Source organism: Bremia lactucae, linkage group LG16, assembly GCF_004359215.1.
Source record: "Bremia lactucae strain SF5 linkage group LG16, whole genome shotgun sequence".
Taxonomy (NCBI): domain Eukaryota; phylum Oomycota; class Peronosporomycetes; order Peronosporales; family Peronosporaceae; genus Bremia; species Bremia lactucae.
Window position 1 is genome coordinate 553,697 of NC_090625.1, and position 19,409 is coordinate 573,105.

Below are 19,409 nucleotides of genomic sequence, written 5' to 3' on the forward strand. Positions count from 1 at the left end.
ACCGACTGGCCAGTTCCAGTCGATGTCAAGGGACTTAGAAAGTTCCTTGGTTTAGCGGCGTACTTGCACAAGTACTCTCGCAATTATGCAGAGATGACAGTTCATCTCTCTCGTCTCTTGAAAAAAGACTAGAAATGGTTATGGAACGCTGATTGTCAGCGTTCCTTTGGAGGTATAGCAAAGCTTGATGCAATCGCCCATCTTTGCGATTGCTGATCAAGACAAACCATTTCATGTGGTCTGTGACGCCAGCGATTTCGCAACCGGCTGTGCGTTAATACAACACGATACAGACGGCGTGGAGCGCGTCGTCTGTTACCAATCGCGTCAACTGCAACCAGCTGAACGCAATTAGCCAGTGCATGACAAGGAACTCCTTGCCATGAAATATGCATTGGCTAAATTTAGGGTCCACCTCCTAGGAGATAGACCGTTCATCGTATATACGGACCATGCGTCATTACGCACGGCCGTCAATAGCCCACACCTCTCGCAAAGAATGGTGAGGTGGCTATCCTTCTTCGTGGAGTATAATTTCTTTGTCAAATATAAACCAGGACGACTTAATGTCGTCGCTGATGCGTTATCACGCCGACCCGATTTCGAGTCAGCTGTGCAGCCCAACAGTGAAAGTGATCTTACTGTTGCAACACTCACTACGAGTATTCCATCATCAACCTTCGTTGATGACATAACGAAAGCCTACAAAGAAGATAAGGACCTTCTAAGTTTGATGGATCACTTAATAAATCCATCCGATAAATCTTTTAAAGATCTACCGGCTTTATATCGATCGTCATCCGATCGATACACAACACGTACCGGCTTACTGTATTACACAGCCGTTCCCGGCGACACCCCACGTGTCGTCGTCTTAACTCACAATGATTTGCGGTTGCGCATCATGTATGAGTTCACGATGCTCGAACAAGTGGACATCGTGGGCGTGAGAGAACTTACCTCACCGTAAGTCGCGACTTTTACTAGCACCGCCAGTATCAGTTCGTGCGCAAGTACATTCGTGCTAGCGGAGTATGTCAACGTGTGAAGCCTAGCCCTTCATCCCGTGCACCTCTTCAACCTCTACCACTTCCGACAGAGTGTTGGCAGTCCGTATCTATGGACTTCGTCTTCGAATTTCCCGAAGACGACCACAAAAACAATGGAATCCTTGTTTGGACGAAGTCTATAGAAACGGACTGCTAGCACTCTGCCATAACAGGCAGAGGTTGTAACGGAACACGGAATGATCCCTGGGCTTTATCCGTTGACAAACTTCGCAAGCACGTATGTACTTGCGGACGAACTCATACGGGCGTGGCCAGTAGATGTCACGACTTATCGTGAGATAAGTCTTCTCACGCCCACGGTGACCACTTATTAGTGCATCGTGGTACTCATACATGATGCGTAAACGCAAATCATTATGGGTGGAAATGACGACAGGACGTGTGTCGCCAGCAATCCTTAAGAGTCTTATCTTATTGATATGCTCTTCTAGCATCGTCAAGTAATTCTGACGACGGAACACTTATTGTTGCAACAGTGGCCTTATGCCGGCTTCAACGACGACGTTAAGTCGTACTGGTTTATACTCCGCGGAGAAGTTATAGTCTGCGAAGATAGACAAGCACCTCGCCATTCTTTGCGAGAGGTGTAGACTGTTTACGGCTGTGTTTAAAGACGCATGGTCCGTGTATACAATGAACGGTCTACCTCCAAAGAGATAGATACTTAATTTAGCCAGTGTATATTTCATGGCAAGGAGTTCCTTGTCATGCACTGGATAGTTGTGTTCAGCCGGTTGAAGCTGACGCGATTGATAACAGACGATGCGCTCTTCGCCGTCTGTGTCATATCCATTAACGCACAGCCGATTGCAAAATCGCTGGTGTCACAGACCACATGAAATGGTCGTTCTTGGTCCGCAATCGCCAGGATTGGCGCTTGCATCAAGCTTTGCTCGACACCCTCGAAGGATCGCTGACAATCAGCGTTCCATGCCCACTTTGCATTTTCCTTCAACAAAGAAGAAAGATGTGCTCTAATTTCGGCTTAATTGCGTGAGTACTTGTGAGATTTGCATACAGCTTGTTCTTACGCATAAGTGTAAGAATTTTTCGTATGTGGGTACGATGTACTTCAACATTCGACTTCCCGTCCATGGTCTTTTATCAACGAAGATGTCATCAATCGGTGCAGAATCCCGCACAGATCTCAACAGATTGGTTACACATTTATTAGATATCGCAGGGGCATCACTAAGTCCCCGTGGCATGACTAGCCACTCCCACAGCATACCGCTTGGGGTGCTTATTGCTGTAAACAAAATATCTTGCTCACGCATAAGGATCTGATAGAATTGATCCATTAGATCCATTGACGAAAAGATAGTACTCTTTGACATACCATCAATGATTACGTCTTTTCGTAACGGCGTTTGAGCCCGTACAGTTGCAGCGTTCACTTTATTGAATGTATGCACTATCCGCCATTCTCCTGTTGCTTTACGCACACAAAAGATCGAAGAGCTATTAGGGGAGTTAATTCCCTCACATGGCCTGCTGTTAAGCGTTCGCCAAAGAATTTGTCGATCGCTATTACTTGCTCACGAGGCAATAGCCATTGCTTCATGACACAGTATTTCGAACCTGGGATTAGGTCGATTTCGTGTCGAGTGCCTTTATCCTTAGGTAACTCGCACGGTACTGATTCAGGGAAGATATCCTCAAATTCTAACAAATCTTTATATATAGGGTTTGTCATCAAAGACTTCCAGGATTGGGACGTAAAATTTTCCATTCGAGTCTTCTCACAGAGGACACTTTCGGCCATCGATGAGCTGCTGAGAACCCGTTCGTTCTAAGAATTACTATTTTTGCCGACGCAGACCTAAAATCGGCCACGTACTTGTCATCTGTGACAAGTACGCAGATCTGCTTGACTTTGCCACTAAGCAGATCAAGCAAGAACCGTTTCGGTTCTAGCGTTGGCAATTGTGTTATCTCCGAATTTAACTTCGAAGGCGCTAATATATTAAGTGAATAAGCACCTACACTTGATTCATTGTTTACTTAGACAATGATAGGCTCAGTTTCTTCTTTGGAGTTTATTTCCAAAGATACCTGGGAGCCTCTGACCACAGGTTTCCGGGGACTTATTCCTACAGAAATTATTTGGGGACTATCCTTCCCACTGCCTCTAGATGTGGTGGCGCTATCACAGCGAGATCCTATACGATCGACTCTCCAGTCCATCAAGGACTTTCGCACTGTCTCTTGTAGACTGGCGTTTTAACTTTCTTGGATGTTGCTCTTTAAGCAAGCATCCTTGTTTCGTACCACTCAACTTATTCAAGTGATCGAATTTCGACGATGCCTGTGCTTGTAAACAGCCTTCTATTACTATGTACACGTCTCAGTAATGGACCTTCGACGCTGCCTGTGCTTGCGCACAGCCGTCGGATTCCAATTCCACAGTGTGTTGAGCATTCACACTAAAATCTCGAGCAGTCATGCTTACAACCGAACCACAAGTGAGACCATCGCACTCACTCGTAGGACATTCACACGCTTATGGACGCTCCAAAACATTCATCAGTTGACCATCTGATGAACAAGAGACAGGCATCGTCATGGCTTGATGCTGCCAAAACATGCATGGCTCGAACTTTCTGAGCCATGTAATCCAACGATGACATCAAATTTATCATTCAAATCTAGTACGATGAAATCAACAACGTACTTTAACGTGCATTGGATACCAACAACACGTTTCTTAACTGTTACAGATGCACCTGTTGCAAGCCGCACTGCCATCCCCGAAAGAGGTATATCAATCTCAATAAATTTAGGCCTGCGATCTTTTAGCGATTGGCGTCTAATAAAGCTATATGACGCCCAACAATCGACCAGGGACTAAAGTGGCGACTCATTTGACACTTTCATTTTGATGAGATTAACCTCATCCCCTGGGGTAGTTATACACAATGTTTGTGTGTGAGGAGCAACGATCGTCAAAAGACCTGTAAATTCTTTTGACGTTGCTAGATCAGTAGAACGCTCCGCACCTACAGACCTCGACCGTTTTTTGGCATTCCGCCTCGCCGTTGCGCTTTCGCAACAGCGTTGGACCCGCGTCCTCAGCTATTTCTAGAAAGAGGTCTGTCTTTCGCTCAGTGCTTTTATGCACTGGAAGCACCACACTTTTATGCGTAGTGGCCCATTTCTCGACAACGATTACATTTCTGTAATCGTTTGTAGCTTGAAGAGCGAGGTTTCTCGCTCTCTACATACGAGAGATAAGTAAGTTCTGGACCTCCATTTTCTTGTCGTCTTGGCGGACGATAAGCACCAGAGTGGACAAAAGCCAGTTTTAGACTTAAGTCCTCTTGTTCCGCTATAGGGATCACTTGGTGTAGCGACTCTATATCTAGCCGGAAGAGGTGGGTCTTAACAGGGCCGTCTGCAAGACCATTGATAAACCCAGTTACCTTCGTTTGTTTATCAATTGTATGACTTACGATACAACTGACCAGATATCATGAATGTTGGACATCAGCGTGAATGTCACGTTTGCCCTGATTCAAATCCAGGAGCTCGGCTCGAGCCCTGAATTCGGCACGGGCTCAAACGTTTCTCTGAGCCGGGTCTTAAAGACCTCATACGGACCAAAAACTAATGGGTCGTGAAGTTATAGCCCCAAGGCCTGAGGTTGGCACGTCTGGCTAAGTTATACATACCAAATTTCACTTTCGTCGCATCATTCACTGATACGACAAGCTTCAATGGCATCGTCTAACTCGGCGAACCATCTCAAAAAGGAGGCGCCCTCGACTGCCTTATCTTAAAGATTTCGATCTTATAGCTTTCGGGTCGACGCGGAAACGTCGGCCGAATAGCAGCATGTAAATGCTGGTGTCTCAACAGTTCCATCTGTTGAGCACCCTGTTCTCTCAACACCTCTGTTTGCTGAGAGCCTTGCTGGTGAAGCAAAGTTACTTTCTCTTGAGCCGCATCGAGTTCGTGTAAAATGAACTCGAACTCAGCTATGGCCGCATGCTATTCATCTCTGCCCAGAGTGAACAGCATAGCGCCAATGGCTGGCCCGCCTTCGACCGAACTCATTCGTTCGATCGCTCTCTATTCAAGGTCACTCAAACGGGGAACGCCTTCACGCGTGGCTTGATAACCTTCTTGATGGACTTGAAAGCTCCTCCTTCTTCATCGAACATGTCCATGTTGGATGGAACATGCGAGGGCCGTTACACTGACTACGAAGGGCTACCAAGTATAACGGGGCACCTTTTCACTCTTATTGATCATTACTACTAAACCTTACACTGATTACAGTGAAGTTTAAATGCCTCAAACTTTACGTACACGGGGGTACAGAGAAAGACGTCTAGGTAGCTAAGGGTTTTAAGCTACCAAAGGTAATTCAAGGATTAGAATTAGGGAAAAGTAAAACTGCATTAAAAAGTTAGTTTCCTACGTAACGATCTTCTATCGACTACTGAACTTATTATGTTGATATCTAACAAAGTGTGAAGCCTCCTTGCGCACCGCACAGTCGTGTGTTAAAACGATTGGCGGGGTGATTCAGACTTTAATCAACCAATCAATAGAGCTAATGTCTTATTGCATCAAATACCAAATTTGGTATTATTAGAACTGTTTAAGTCAAAATTTCTTAAAGATGATAATTTTGTACCTCTTTGCTTATGTCCTGTTATAGAAAATAATATTTATGTAACGTGTCACGGGGCAGTACAAGTCCACTTCGCACTGCTTCAGTGCGAGTGATGACTCGCGTCACTTCACGTACACTAGCACGTGCAGAGGAAGACTCTCTCTAAAAACACTTGCTTTAAAGAGGCTTATAAGTAACTGTATTTAATACAATTAAGTGCTTCTGTATCTATCTTTTTAATACTAACTCAAATTAATACTTATTCAAAACATGTAATTAAGTCTTATCTGTCTCTCTCTTTGCGTGCGTCCAGTGCTTACTGGTTCGCGGAGCAAGTAGATATAATGGCCTATGTCTACCAATGGATAAGCTTTCCGAATATTACTATGTAAAGTAATACTCTCCAAATATTATCCGCTTTTTAGATAATGTATCAATTAAAAACCTTTTAGTCTTAATTTCATGTAACGATACACCGCGTTACATCACCCCTCCGTTAAACGACAATCACTCTGACTGTCATTGAATAGACTGGTCACTATACAAACCACTAAATTGAAAAAAAAGATGTTGATTGGTCAGAACTACAATTTTCAATTCTATCGCATAGTTAACAAGTCCATGCGGTATGCGACTAGTGTGGCGCCTTCGACTGCTTTACATGAAGCCGCGGGCGACGCATTATTGTCTCTTGTAGCAGACGTTTCGTCTGCCATAATATCATCTTCTCCCGCAACATATAATGTTGCGGGTGCACGTGGTGAGTCACCACGTGAGTGCGACCCTCTTTGGAGGTCGACTTTGAATGCGAGTCGGACGAAATGGCCCACCCGGGGAGAGAAGAACAGTCGCCTGATCGTCGTTAGGCGGCTGACTATGAGCCTTCGAATGAGGGGGCTCAATCGGGCGGACGTGCTAACTGAGTTCGCTATGGCAGACTTGGCTCAGACGATGATGATGATATCTCATCGCCAGCACCGTCTCCCGTGCCGTTGCCGCACTTATTTCTGTGCGTGGTGATGACGATGGCGTAAGCCATCGTAATAAAACAATTTGTGGTATTCCTGCTCCAGTGGGTACCACTCAGAGAAGCGCAGACAATAAAACGTCTCGTCTTTCCACTGAGAAAAAGCCGTGGCTTCTGCCCGAACAGCTACTCAGTACCTTGTCTGGAGAGACTACTCCTCACAATGAAAATCTTTATTTATTGCGACAAAGCTACATGACCTTGATCCCAGCGCGAAGAACTTTCGCATTGAGGAAGATTTTTATCTCGATGCTTTTCTTAAGCATCGTTGGTATAGTGGCAACAACAAGCGAGATTTTGCTCGATAATGCAAGCCTGGAACGCGTTTATTCGCAATTGCAAAGACATTGGACGCGAAGCTTGGCTTTCAAGACGTTACGCGTTTTGCTTTAATCTCGAAAGACGAGCTCCAATCGGTGCAAGATTTAAACTGCAGCGGTTGTCTCGTGAGGCAGGACTTCCATGCCTCACTTGAAGTGATTCTTGTCCGTGTTGTGTTGACAATACGAAGCGAGTGAAAGGGGATGTCTATCACCTTTCTTCGCCTTGGGGGAGGGCTCGCATCTCTATCGAGATGCGCGATGCGATTTGTTTTTTTTTGCAATCAATTCACAAGCGCCAGAGGCGCGTGCTCTCCGATGAACCTTTTGATCCATCCGATGGGTCTCGTCATATTGACGGACAAGGCCCTCAACGTCAACAACCAGCTCGGAACGAGGCTCCCAGCTGTCATGCGAAGGTGGATAATCGCGCCAGCGAACACGATAACGCGTTCGCTTTTCACATCACGGTGGTTTAGAATACGTTCTACAAGGAAAGGTTGACCACCGTGGGAATCCAGGCGGAGAAGTGGAAATTAGATCCGGCCCGAGTGTCGGATCTAGATTCGAAGCTCAATGAACTCGAACGCTACCTCCATGTATTGGAGGAGGGTCTTGAACACGAGCGCGGTAAGCGGCACTCATTATAGCAGACAATGCAGGCTCACTATATCGAACGGTTGGAAACCTGTTCGAAGAATGCGTACTCCATGCTAAAGTACGAACAGAAGTATCACGCTCTTCGGGATGAGCTGTCGTCAGCTCGTCGCGGTTTCGAGGGTTTTCAGACCCGACATGAGAATCTCTAGTATCAGCATGAGAATCTGGTTCGTGACTACAAGAATCTTTTAGGGATTCTTGAAAAGGGTAGTCAGATCCGTCCTCGAAAAAAACCGCGTACTGATGGCACGGGCGGAGCCGACCAACGTAAAACGTAGGATGTGTTCGGATCCTACGTGGCAATTCTACTGTGTACGGATTGCCTCTGCGATGCAGTACATGGAAAGGCCCAATGAACTTGGGTAGTAGTTTACTGCTACCCACACTAGTGATTACGCGCTTAGGTAGGTTTACTGTGGAGAGTTGCACTATACCATCAATTTTAATTGAAAGAACGTTTGCGCTTCCATATTGTCTGCGTTCCATTTCTGACGGTCCACTGCGTTAGCAACAGAATCCTGTACGAAACGGATTACTGATTCTCGAGCCAGCAGAAATTTCTCTGCTGACTCATTTGTTTTGTCTTTTCCAGTTCGCTTTGTGCGTACTGCCATGAAATCTTTCTCATCTTCGATGTCGATTGCTTCGACTTCGACATCATTCGCGTCGTTGTTGACTTCGAAGCGTGGTGAGCATGAGCCAGAGTTGGTTTTGCTCTTGCGAGCCCACCCTCCTGAAAGTAGAGGATCCCTCTAATTGAGTGGGTATGCGTGGGTGTTGTCAGCCATTCAGGAAGAACGTTGAATGCGTTGCAGACGTATGCACCGAATTTTTGATGCGCATACGACCACTAGTAAAATCTCGCTCCAATTCGGATACGATTGGTCGTAATCTCGAGGTATCTCTTCGAGGACGCGTTGTGCACGTTCCGTCTGACCTTCTGTCTGTGAATGATCAGAAGTTGACATAGTTAGCCGTGTTCCGATCTCTCGGAACACGGATTGTCAAACCTCAGCCGTGAACAGTGGATCTCTATCTGAGACCAATTCACGGGGCAAATTGTGGAGTTTGAATATCGTTTCGATAAAGACACAGGCACAGCCCGGAGCCGTGATTGACTCTGGTACTGCATCAAGATGTACCATCTTGGTGAATCTGTTTATAAAAAAACAAGGACTCCATTGTTTTTGTGATCGTCTTGAAGAAATCCAAAGACGAAGTCCATAGATACGGACTGCCAACATTCTGCCAGAACTGGTAGAGGTTGGAGAGGTGCACGGGTAAAGGGCTAGGCTTCACACGTTGACATCCCTCGCAAGCACGAATGTACTTGCGCACGAGCTGATACTCGTAGGGCCGGTAAAAGTCGCGACTTACTGTGAGGTAAGTTCTCTTACGTCCACGATGCCCACTTTGTTGTGCATCGTGACACTCATACATGATACGCAAGCGCAAATCATTGAAAGTTGGGATGACGACACGCGGATTGTCGCCGGCAACGGCTGTGTAGTTCAGTAAGCCGTTGCATGTTGTGTATCGATCGGATGACGATCGGTATAAAGCTGGTAAATCTTCAATAGATTTATTGGATGGATTCATTAACTGATCCATCAAGCATAGAAAGTCCTTATCATCTGCGTAGGATTTCTTTTTGTCATCATACAAAGTTGATGACGGAACACTTGAAATGAGTGCTGCAACAGTGAGATTATTTTCACTGTTGTAATGCGCAGCCGGCTCGAAACCGGGTCGGCATGATAACGCATCAGCGACGACATTAAGTCGTCGTGGTTTATATTCCACAGAGAAATTATACTCCGCGAAAAAGGATAGCCACCTCGCCATTCTCGCAAAGAATGGTGTGGGTCGTTGAGTCACACGTGCGTAATGACGCATGGTCTATATATACGATGAGCGGTCTATCTCCGAGACGATACACCCAAAAAAACTGTTAGCCAGTGCATATTTCATGGCAATGAGTTCCTTGTCATGCACTGGGTATTTGCATCCAGCTGGTAATTGCGTTCAGCAGGTTGCAGCTGACGCGATTGGTAACAGACGACGCGCTCCACGCCGTCTGTTTCGTATTATATTAACGCACAGCCGATTGCAAAATCGCTGGCGTCACAGACCACATGGAATGGTCTGTTTTGATCTGCAATCGCTAATAAAGACGATTGCATCAAGCTTTGCTTGATACCTTCAAAGGAACGCTGACAATCAGTGTTCCATAACCATTTCTAGTCTTTTTTCAAGAGACGAGAGAGATGAACTGTCATTACGGCTTAATTGCGTGAGTGCTTGTGTAAGTACGCCGCTAGCCCAAGGAACTTTCTAAGTCCCTTGTCATCGACTGGAACTGGCCAGTCAAGTGACTGCCTTGATTTTTTCGGGATCAGGGCGTACGCCGTGTTTTACGACGATGCACATAAGAAGTAATATGTTGCTTTCAACGAATATACACTTCGTGAGATTTACGTACAACTTATGCTTTCGCATAAGAATAAGAACCTAAAAAACGTGAGTTTTATGAACTTCCACGTCCGTCTTTCCGCCTATGGCCTGGCTCTGGACGAATACATCGTCAAAATAACTCGGTGCAAATTTTCGCGCCGGTCTCAACAGATTCGTTACGCATCGTTAAATGTTGCAGGGGTGTTACTAAGGCCCTGTGACATAACTAGCCATTTCCAAAGCATCTTACTGGGAGTGCTTACTGCTGTGTACCGGATGTCCCGCTGCATAAGGATCTGATAAAATCCATCCATCAGATCCATAGTCAAAAAGATGGTGCTCTTAGACAAACCATCTATGATTACGTCTTTTCTAGGTATCGGCGTCTGAGCCGGTACCGTTGCAGCATTCATTTTATCGAATGCGCGTGCACTATTCGCCACCCTCCTGTGACCTTTCGCACACAGAAGGTTGGAGAGCTATGTGGGGAGGTTGAGTCCTCACTTGGCCCGCTTTGTATCGATCGATAAAGATTTAATCGATCGCAAATACTTGTTCACGAGACAGTGGCCACTGCTTTATGACACAGTACTTTAAGCCCGATTTGAGCTCGATCTAATGTCGAGTGCCTTTATCTTTAGGGAACTCGCATACAACTGCTTTAGGGAATATATCCCTGAATTCAACCAAATCCTTGTATAAAGGATTTATCGTAGATGACTCTCAAAATTGAGTTTATATCTCTTAATCCGAGTCTTCACAAAGGACACTTTCGTCTATCAATGAAATGCTGAGAATCCGTTCGTTCTCTGCAAAATTTACCTCTGACCGAATATCGGTTCCGTATTCGTCCTCTGTGATGTGTACGCAGATCTGCTTGATTTTATCACTTTGTAGATCTCTCAAGAACCGTTTGGATTCTGGGGTGGTAATTGAGTTATCTCCGAAGTTAACTTCGGAGGCGCATACAGATCAAGATGATAAGCGCCTACACTTGATCCGTCATTAACCATGACATTGAATGTCTCGGTTTATTCCTGAGATTTATCCACAGGCTGCCTAGAAATTAATCCCTCGGGATGCGGAAGTCTTGTCACTTCAGCATTAACTATTTGATAAGATTTCTTCTCAGGTACGTGGGGATGTATTCCCTCAACGTCTTCCGAATGTAATTACGCTATCACAGTCGGGACCTCAACGGTCGCCTCTATTTTTGACCTATAGTCATCGTAATGTCCCTTTAAGACAACCGGTATATTCCTTGAAAGTCGCCAGCGAGGCGTACATTCATGCCTCAATTCACTCGAATTATTCGAGTAGTGGACCTCCGGCGCTGCCTGTGCATTCGCACAATCCACCGGCAGCTGACTTCACAGGGTGATTAGTAATTACACTGTGATCTTGTGCAGTCGTCCTAACGACCATACAACGAGTGAGGCCATAGCTTCCACTTGTAGTACAACCACACGCTTAGGGACGCATCAAGACGTTCATCAGATGAACAAGTGGCAGGCATCTATCTTTGCGGATCGATGCTGCCAGGTGATTCTTGGCTCAAAACTTTCTGAGCCAGGGTAAACCTTAGGTGACATCAAATTTGTCGTCCAAATCAAGTACGATGAAACCACCATCGTACTGTAAATCTTTCAACGTGTATGCGCTTGTCGCTATACGCACCGTCAGTCTCGTTGGAGGGATGTCGCGCTCAACATATTTGAGCCTACGACCCTCTAGCTACTGGCGACGAATAAAGTTATTCTTGTGCACTAGGGCTCTAAGTGACAAATCATTTGTTACTGTTAACTTCAAGGTGATGAGAGATACTTCGCACTGCCTCACGTCACTTCGCGTACACTAGTACGTGCAGAGGAAGACTTCCTTCAAAACACTTGCTTTAAAGTGGCTCAAAAGTAAATTGTATTTAATATAATTAAGTTCTTCTGTTTCTATCTGTTTACATACTTATTCATTGTATACTGATACAAAACATGTAATAAAGTCTTATCTGTCTGGAGCAAGTAGACATATGGCCAATATCTACCAATGGATAAGCTTTCCGAATATTACCATGAAAAGCAATGTTCTCCAAATATTCTCCACCTTTTAAATAATATATTAATTAACAACCTGTAAGTGTTAATTTTATGTAACGACCCCCCCCCGAAATGTAATTATTCACTTATATAGCTATCCTATCGGTTACCTTTTACATCACCATTTCTCAATCACATGGTATAGATGAGAAAATAGCAAGCTAAATACTCATCTAAATAGCCAGAAATAGTTTGATCAATTTTTCAGATTTTCTTGTAATACTAAAATTTGAAATTACTGTACCATTTTTTAATTGGTTACCAATAGACGATCGATTAAATTGTAAAAGTATTTTAAGAACCCTGCCGGTCCTGTGATCGTCACGTCTTTTTAATTAAGTCGCGGTCCTGCCACTGCCGATCCGGGAATTCTCCTGTCCCATCTGCATGATCCAGGACATCCAACCTTTTTTATTTCACCAATTCTCAGTCACACGGTCTAGATGAGAGATTTGCTATATTTCTTCTCATCGGATCAGCCATTTTACCATCTAATATTTGATTAACAATTTCTCAATCCCACGGTCTTAATGATAATTATTGCTCATTTATTCATCAGAAAGATTAGATGCGAAAATAGATAGCTATTTAAACGACACGGTCTAGATAGCTATTTTCAAGTCACACAGTCTAGCTGAGAAAATAGATAGCTCTTTTCTAATCCAGACCGTGCGATTGTGAAATGCAGATATGATAGTAGATAATAAGATAGCATTTTATGGAACGGGGTGTCCCTATTTTCTCATGTAGTGATGAGATAGCTATTGAGATGAGAGAATATATAGCAATGTTCTAATCTAGATCGTGTGATTGAGAAACGGTGGATAAAAAGTAGATGATGTTTAAACGATCTCGATGCAAAAAAGCCACTTGTTCTCTCATCTAAATAGCTATCTTGAAATGGTGATATAAAATGTAGCTGATAAGATAATTAATCAGATGAGAATTTAGATACCTTATTCCTCATCTTGAGAGAAATAGTGAAATAGAAATAAAGGATCTTAGATGCCGGCAGCTATTTCGGGAATTTTTCGGTAACGATTTTTCGTTTTCAATAATTGTAAAACAAGTCGACATTGTCGGCGGACAGTCGAATCGACGTTTCTTACCTGAAATGGCTCGTTTTGTACGGTTTAGTTTTGAAAAGGGTCGTCTGTTTGATCAAAGTATGAGATGAGAGATATTACTTAATAAATAGAGCGAGATCGTACGATATTTTGAAGCCACAATCTCTTCAATTTTACAACCAGCAGCTGGTTAAACAATGCCACACATTATCATTTACAAGAAATAGCTCTAAAGAGGCGATTAAGATAGTTTCACAAGTCAGTTCGAGAGGCGGTTAAGACACAGATATTCGACCCCTTTGTGTCATCGTTCATGTCTAATGGTGTGACGGACCTTTGCAACCGATAGAAAAAGTCCTCTTCATCGAGTCCCGTTACAACATGACCGTAATCGTCGAATCGTGTTTCCCGCAGAGCACACGCAAGCGTCGTACGGTCGCTGATCTTCTTGCGTCTCGGCGCAGTCTCAATCAAAAACTCATTCTTCAATTTGCTCCCTTCTCAACACGCATTTCTTGGATTGTAATAGCCTTTGTAGCAATGCTTTCGTATTTAGCTGCCGTGTCTTCTGCGGCAGCTCTTTTTTCGGGAGTTGTTGTTGGTGACCCGTTCGAAGCTCGAGCCCGTGCTATGGTCGACACCTTCACTCCCGCTCAACTCTTGGGCCAGATGTGTCAGCTCACACTCGGCACGGTCATGAATTCCACAACTCGGGAGCTCAACGAGACTTTAGTCCGTCAGTATGCCAAGCAGTACGTTGGGTCGTACTTTAACACGTACTGGGACCAAGGCATCAATGGTCGCTATGGCTACAATGCGTCGGAATTCCGGGCGCTTATTAATCGTATTCAAGAGATCACATTGGAAGAGACGAATGGCCATCCGATCATCTTTGGCATTGATTCGGTTCATGGTGCCATTTATGTCGAAGGAGCCGTGATGATGCCCCAGCAAATCAACTATGGAGCCAGTTTTAATCCTGATTTAGTCTACAAAATTGGTCAAATTACTGCTCGCGACACAGAAGCGGCGGGAATTAGTTTAATTTTTGGACCCATTTTAGACATTTCCCACTCGAAATTATGGGCGCGAACGTATGAGACGTTTGGGGAAGACCCGCGTTTAGCCTCCGTCCTCGGTGCGGCAATTGTGCGTGGGATTCAGAGTTACAACCAATCATCCGCGTGTCTGAAGCACTTTATCGGGTACGCTAAGACATCTTCAGGACACGATCGGGACGATGTGACCATGGGCGACTTTGAGCTTCTCAATCGGTTTGTGCCGTCATTTAAAGCGGCGATTGATGCCGGGGCTCTTAGTGTTATGGAGAGTTACAGTTCAATTAATGGTGAACCCGTGATTTCAAGCACAAAGATATTAACCGATCTTCTTCGGAACGACCTCGGTTTTAAAGGTATGGTCGTGTCAGACTACAATGAGGTCTACAATCTCTTTGACTATCACCGCGTCGTGCCTTCGCGTGAAAAAGCAAGCGAGGCGTCGTTGCTTCACACGTCGCTCGATATGAACATGGTGCCGTTAGACACGGACTTTATTCAACATGGACTCAAGATGCTCGAAACGTACCCCGAGAAAGAAGCTCGCTTGCGTGAATCTGTTGTACGAATCGTTACCCTCAAGCTCAAGACGGGATTGTACGAAAACCCATTGCCAGGAGCAGACTATGTGTCGTTGGTTGGGAATGAAAAGGACCGGGAGATTGCGTTGGAAATGGCCCGCGAGTCGATTGTTTTACTCATGAACAACGACAGTGCCCTTCCTTTAAAGAAGAAGGCATCCGTATTTTTAACGGGCCCTTCAGCGGATAATATCGGGTACCAATGCGGTGGCTGGTCCCTCGCGTGGCAAGGCTATTCTGGTAACGAGATGTTCCCAAATGGTATCTCGGTACGTCAAGGGTTTGAAAAAGCGGGTGGTAACGACTCGTTTACGTACTTTAACGGGATGTTCATTAATGGAAGCGTCTCGGACAAAGATCTTGAAACGGCTGTAAAGCACGCGAGTGCGCACGAGTTTACGGTCGTGGTGATTGGGGAAACGCATTACACGGAGAAACCTGGGGATATTGATGATCTTGCGTTGCCAGCGGGGCAAGTGCGATACGTTGAAGCACTTGCGGCCACGGGCACGAAAGTAATTACCGTCTACTTTGGCGGACGTCCGCGCCTTCTTGGGTCCATTGTCGAGAACAGTGTGGCGGTGATTAATGGAATGTTACCGTGTGAGCTTGGCGGTCAAGCATTGGTTGAAATTCTTTACGGGGACGTCAACCCTAGTGGAAAACTACCAATCACGTACCCGAAAGACCCCGCGAACATTGCGATTCCATACAATCACCTGATCACGACGCGATGCGCGTCGGATAGCTGTGTTATGCAGTGGGACTTTGGTGCGGGATTAAGTTACACGCAGTGGAACTACTCGGCTGTCACGCTCGATCGTACAATCGTATCTGGTGCCGACGATACCGTGACCGCGACGGTAACTGTCACGAATGTTGGTGACCGTACCGGGAAAGAGACGGTTATGCTGTTTTTAATCCAACCCATTCGCAAAATTTCCGTCCCAAATGTGAAAATGCTGAAAAAATTTGAAAAAATCGAATTAAATGCAGGGGAGTCGATGGATGTAACGTTTACCTTGTCAGAAGAAGACTGGGGGGTGTACAAACCCCAGATTGGCAAAGGCTTGCACCGTATTGTTGAAGACACAAATTACGTGGTGGCAATTAAACCGGATACAGAGTGCAACGTCTACGGTGGTCCCCTTATTAACCCATTATGTGCCCAATTCAGGATCAATCTGAGCGGCACGCCCGCTGTTAGTGGTCCACAATCTGCCAAAAGTCCAGCTCCTATTGATATTACCGGCCTTAATGGTCCAGCCCCTCTAGTCTTCACCAATGGTCCAGTCCCCAGCCATGGTGAAGATTCCTCTTCAATTACGGAGGAACGCATCGATACTAGTTCAGTCACAACCGAGGCTCCAGAACCTCGTAACGAGTCGGCTATTAGCGACGATGTGGATCTGGACCACCTCCCAATCCCGAATGGCGAGGTCGAAACTTTGGAATATGATACGGATTATTTGAAATAACGCATTGAATTTGATTTGATTGAGTCAGTTGTAAATTTCTTAGAATTTCGATGAAGTACCTATAAGCCGAGTAATAAAGAAGGGAGCCGGTTACGCCACACACCCCTTTTGGTCCCTCCCCGTCTGTCTTGAATAAAAATGTAATTTAAAATATTTTCAATGCATACAAAAATCAACAGTTATTCCTTTAGAATCGTCTTTAGATCGCCCTTTTGGCCTTTGGTACATCACATCCCCTTAATTAAATTAGGGCACTGCAATATTTACACACCCTAATTACCTACATGAGAGTAGTGACTGCACATCAGAAACCGTGTTTTGGTTTGGCGATGTTATGTGGGCGGGCACGTCATAATGCGGCCTCGCTCTTCTTAGACACACACCCTAGCACAGCGAGGAAGCGGTTAAACCTGCTTCTCTTGCGTGCAGTGAGGTAGTTGTGGTGGGCGCGCAAGCGACCTCACCCAACACACTAAGAACTCTGGTAAAGTGTCGTCACGGGAGCGGTAATCCGTCTCCTCGTGCGCACTTACCAAGTAGGTAGTAATTTTCAGACTGATTTATATTTAATAGAATTAAATACAAATACCTATTTTTACCAATTAAAATGATATCTCTATCGATATCATTTAATATGTATTGCGAGCGTATCTTTATAGATACCTCGCGTAACGGATGACGCTAGCCGTCATCACGGATGATGCTGGGCGTCATCCCTCCTAAAGGGAATGCACCCATGTGCATCACATCCATAAGGGTTGGTCACAAATGTGCACCACACCCGAGCGTTGGGTCTAATTACTATTATTTAGTAATTGATTATCCCCTTAAGTACACATAATGTACCTAACGGGGACTGTGTAACATTAGGGCAACTTTAGCCCGTTACACATCCTCTGCACGTACCAGTGTACTAGAAGTGACGTGAGGCAACACTCGCACTGAAGCAGTGCGTATTGGACTTGTTCTGAAGCTGTAATGGGGCACTACGACTTGTACTGTTTCAGCACAAGTCCACTTCACGCTGCTTCATTTGTGAGTGGTGCCTTACGTTAGGAGACGTACACTAGTACGTGCAGAGGAAGACTTCTCTTTAAGGTAACTAGCTTAAAGAGGGTAAAATGAAAACTGTATTAATATAATTAAGTGTCTCTTTTTCTATCTTTGTAAATGCTAACTTAATTATAATCTAATACTAAACATGTAATAGAATTCTTATCTCTATCTTATCTGAAACTCTCTCTTATATTACTCCTACAGCTGATTAGTCTGCGGAATAAATAGGACAAATTTTTTCCTTATTAATTCTAACACCTATTTATGGATAAGAATTCTGAATATTACTTTATAAAGTAATATTCCGCAAGTATTAATTACCTTTTAGATAATATATTAATTAACAACCTTTAAGTGTTAATTTCATGTAACTATACACCCCGTTACAATAGAAATGTTCCCTTCTTTCACAGATCAATGTGCAAGCCTTACGAAGGCACTTGACGCCGTAAAGTTCAAAGGGGAACTGAACGTTATTTAATAATTCAAAGCTAAAAACTTACCCTAGCTAAATTAAAATAGATTTCGGCCCCCAGATTTATATCTGGCGCGCCACACATATGTTACCCATAATAAATGATAACATATTTTAAATAGAACAGAAGAGAATTTACCCACAAAGTAAATGTACAACGACGGTTCATTAACCGAAATGTGCCCATTTCATTGTCGGCAAACACTTGATTAAAGGTAATATTTTTTCATAATTAGATGTGTGGCATGCTCAGTTTTCTAATGCAACCCTCGCAGACAAAGAGCCGTTTAATTGCTCAGCGTATAAGAAGAAAGTATTCGTGTGAAGATGCCATATCTCTTCAGTTTACATCCGTTGTAGCAGCTGTTCGACAGCCCCCACGATGTAGTTTTTCTAAAAAATCGTTTGACAAGCAAGATAAACAAGCCAGTTTGAAAGGCGATCAAGATCCAAATTTAATACCTTTAAGCCAGCCTGCATGTCTGATCTGTGACATGGTTGATAATACCATTGCGACCGAACGTCCTCTAGATGGATTCCAGTACCAAGACAATCACAATCGCACAGACAAACGTCTCATCTGGTAGCATCTGGGGGGTGTACAAACCCCAGATTGGCAAAGGCTTGCACCGTATTGTTGAAGACACAAATTACGTGGTGGCAATTAAACCGGATACAGAGTGCAACGTCTACGGTGGTCCCCTTATTAACCCATTATGTGCCCAATTCAGGATCAATCTGAGCGGCACGCCCGCTGTTAGTGGTCCACAATCTGCCAAAAGTCCAGCTCCTATTGATATTACCGGCCTTAATGGTCCAGCCCCTCTAGTCTTCACCAATGGTCCAGTCCCCAGCCATGGTGAAGATTCCTCTTCAATTACGGAGGAACGCATCGATACTAGTTCAGTCACAACCGAGGCTCCAGAACCTCGTAACGAGTCGGCTATTAGCGACGATGTGGATCTGGACCACCTCCCAATCCCGAATGGCGAGGTCGAAACTTTGGAATATGATACGGATTATTTGAAATAACGCATTGAATTTGATTTGATTGAGTCAGTTGTAAATTTCTTAGAATTTCGATGAAGTACCTATAAGCCGAGTAATAAAGAAGGGAGCCGGTTACGCCACACACCCCTTTTGGTCCCTCCCCGTCTGTCTTGAATAAAAATGTAATTTAAAATATTTTCAATGCATACAAAAATCAACAGTTATTCCTTTAGAATCGTCTTTAGATCGCCCTTTTGGCCTTTGGTACATCACATCCCCTTAATTAAATTAGGGCACTGCAATATTTACACACCCTAATTACCTACATGAGAGTAGTGACTGCACATCAGAAACCGTGTTTTGGTTTGGCGATGTTAAACGTACAGTTTTCAACAGGTGAAAAAAAGACAAGAGCGCCCGCAGTTGATTGGCGAGTCCTAAAACGAGCGAAAAATAGAG

The 19,409-nt window shown here is 44.5% G+C and overlaps 2 protein-coding genes across 2 annotated transcripts; both read left to right on the top strand.

Moving 5' to 3' along the window:
- Nucleotides 1–13,693: 13,693 nt before the first annotated feature.
- CCR75_006259 (uncharacterized protein) lies at nucleotides 13,694–16,429 on the top strand (the record flags this gene model as incomplete). The annotated part of the gene is made up of 1 exon (XM_067964329.1): nucleotides 13,694–16,429. The coding sequence occupies one exon, from the start codon at nucleotides 13,694–13,696 to the stop codon at nucleotides 16,427–16,429; it is 2,736 nt and encodes a 911-aa protein (XP_067819439.1).
- Nucleotides 16,430–18,491: 2,062 nt separating this feature from the next.
- Nucleotides 18,492–18,992, top strand: CCR75_006260 (uncharacterized protein; the record flags this gene model as incomplete). Its single annotated transcript, XM_067964330.1, has 1 exon — nucleotides 18,492–18,992. One exon carries the CDS (start codon nucleotides 18,492–18,494, stop codon nucleotides 18,990–18,992), a length of 501 nt encoding a protein of 166 aa, XP_067819401.1.
- Nucleotides 18,993–19,409: the final 417 nt, after the last annotated feature.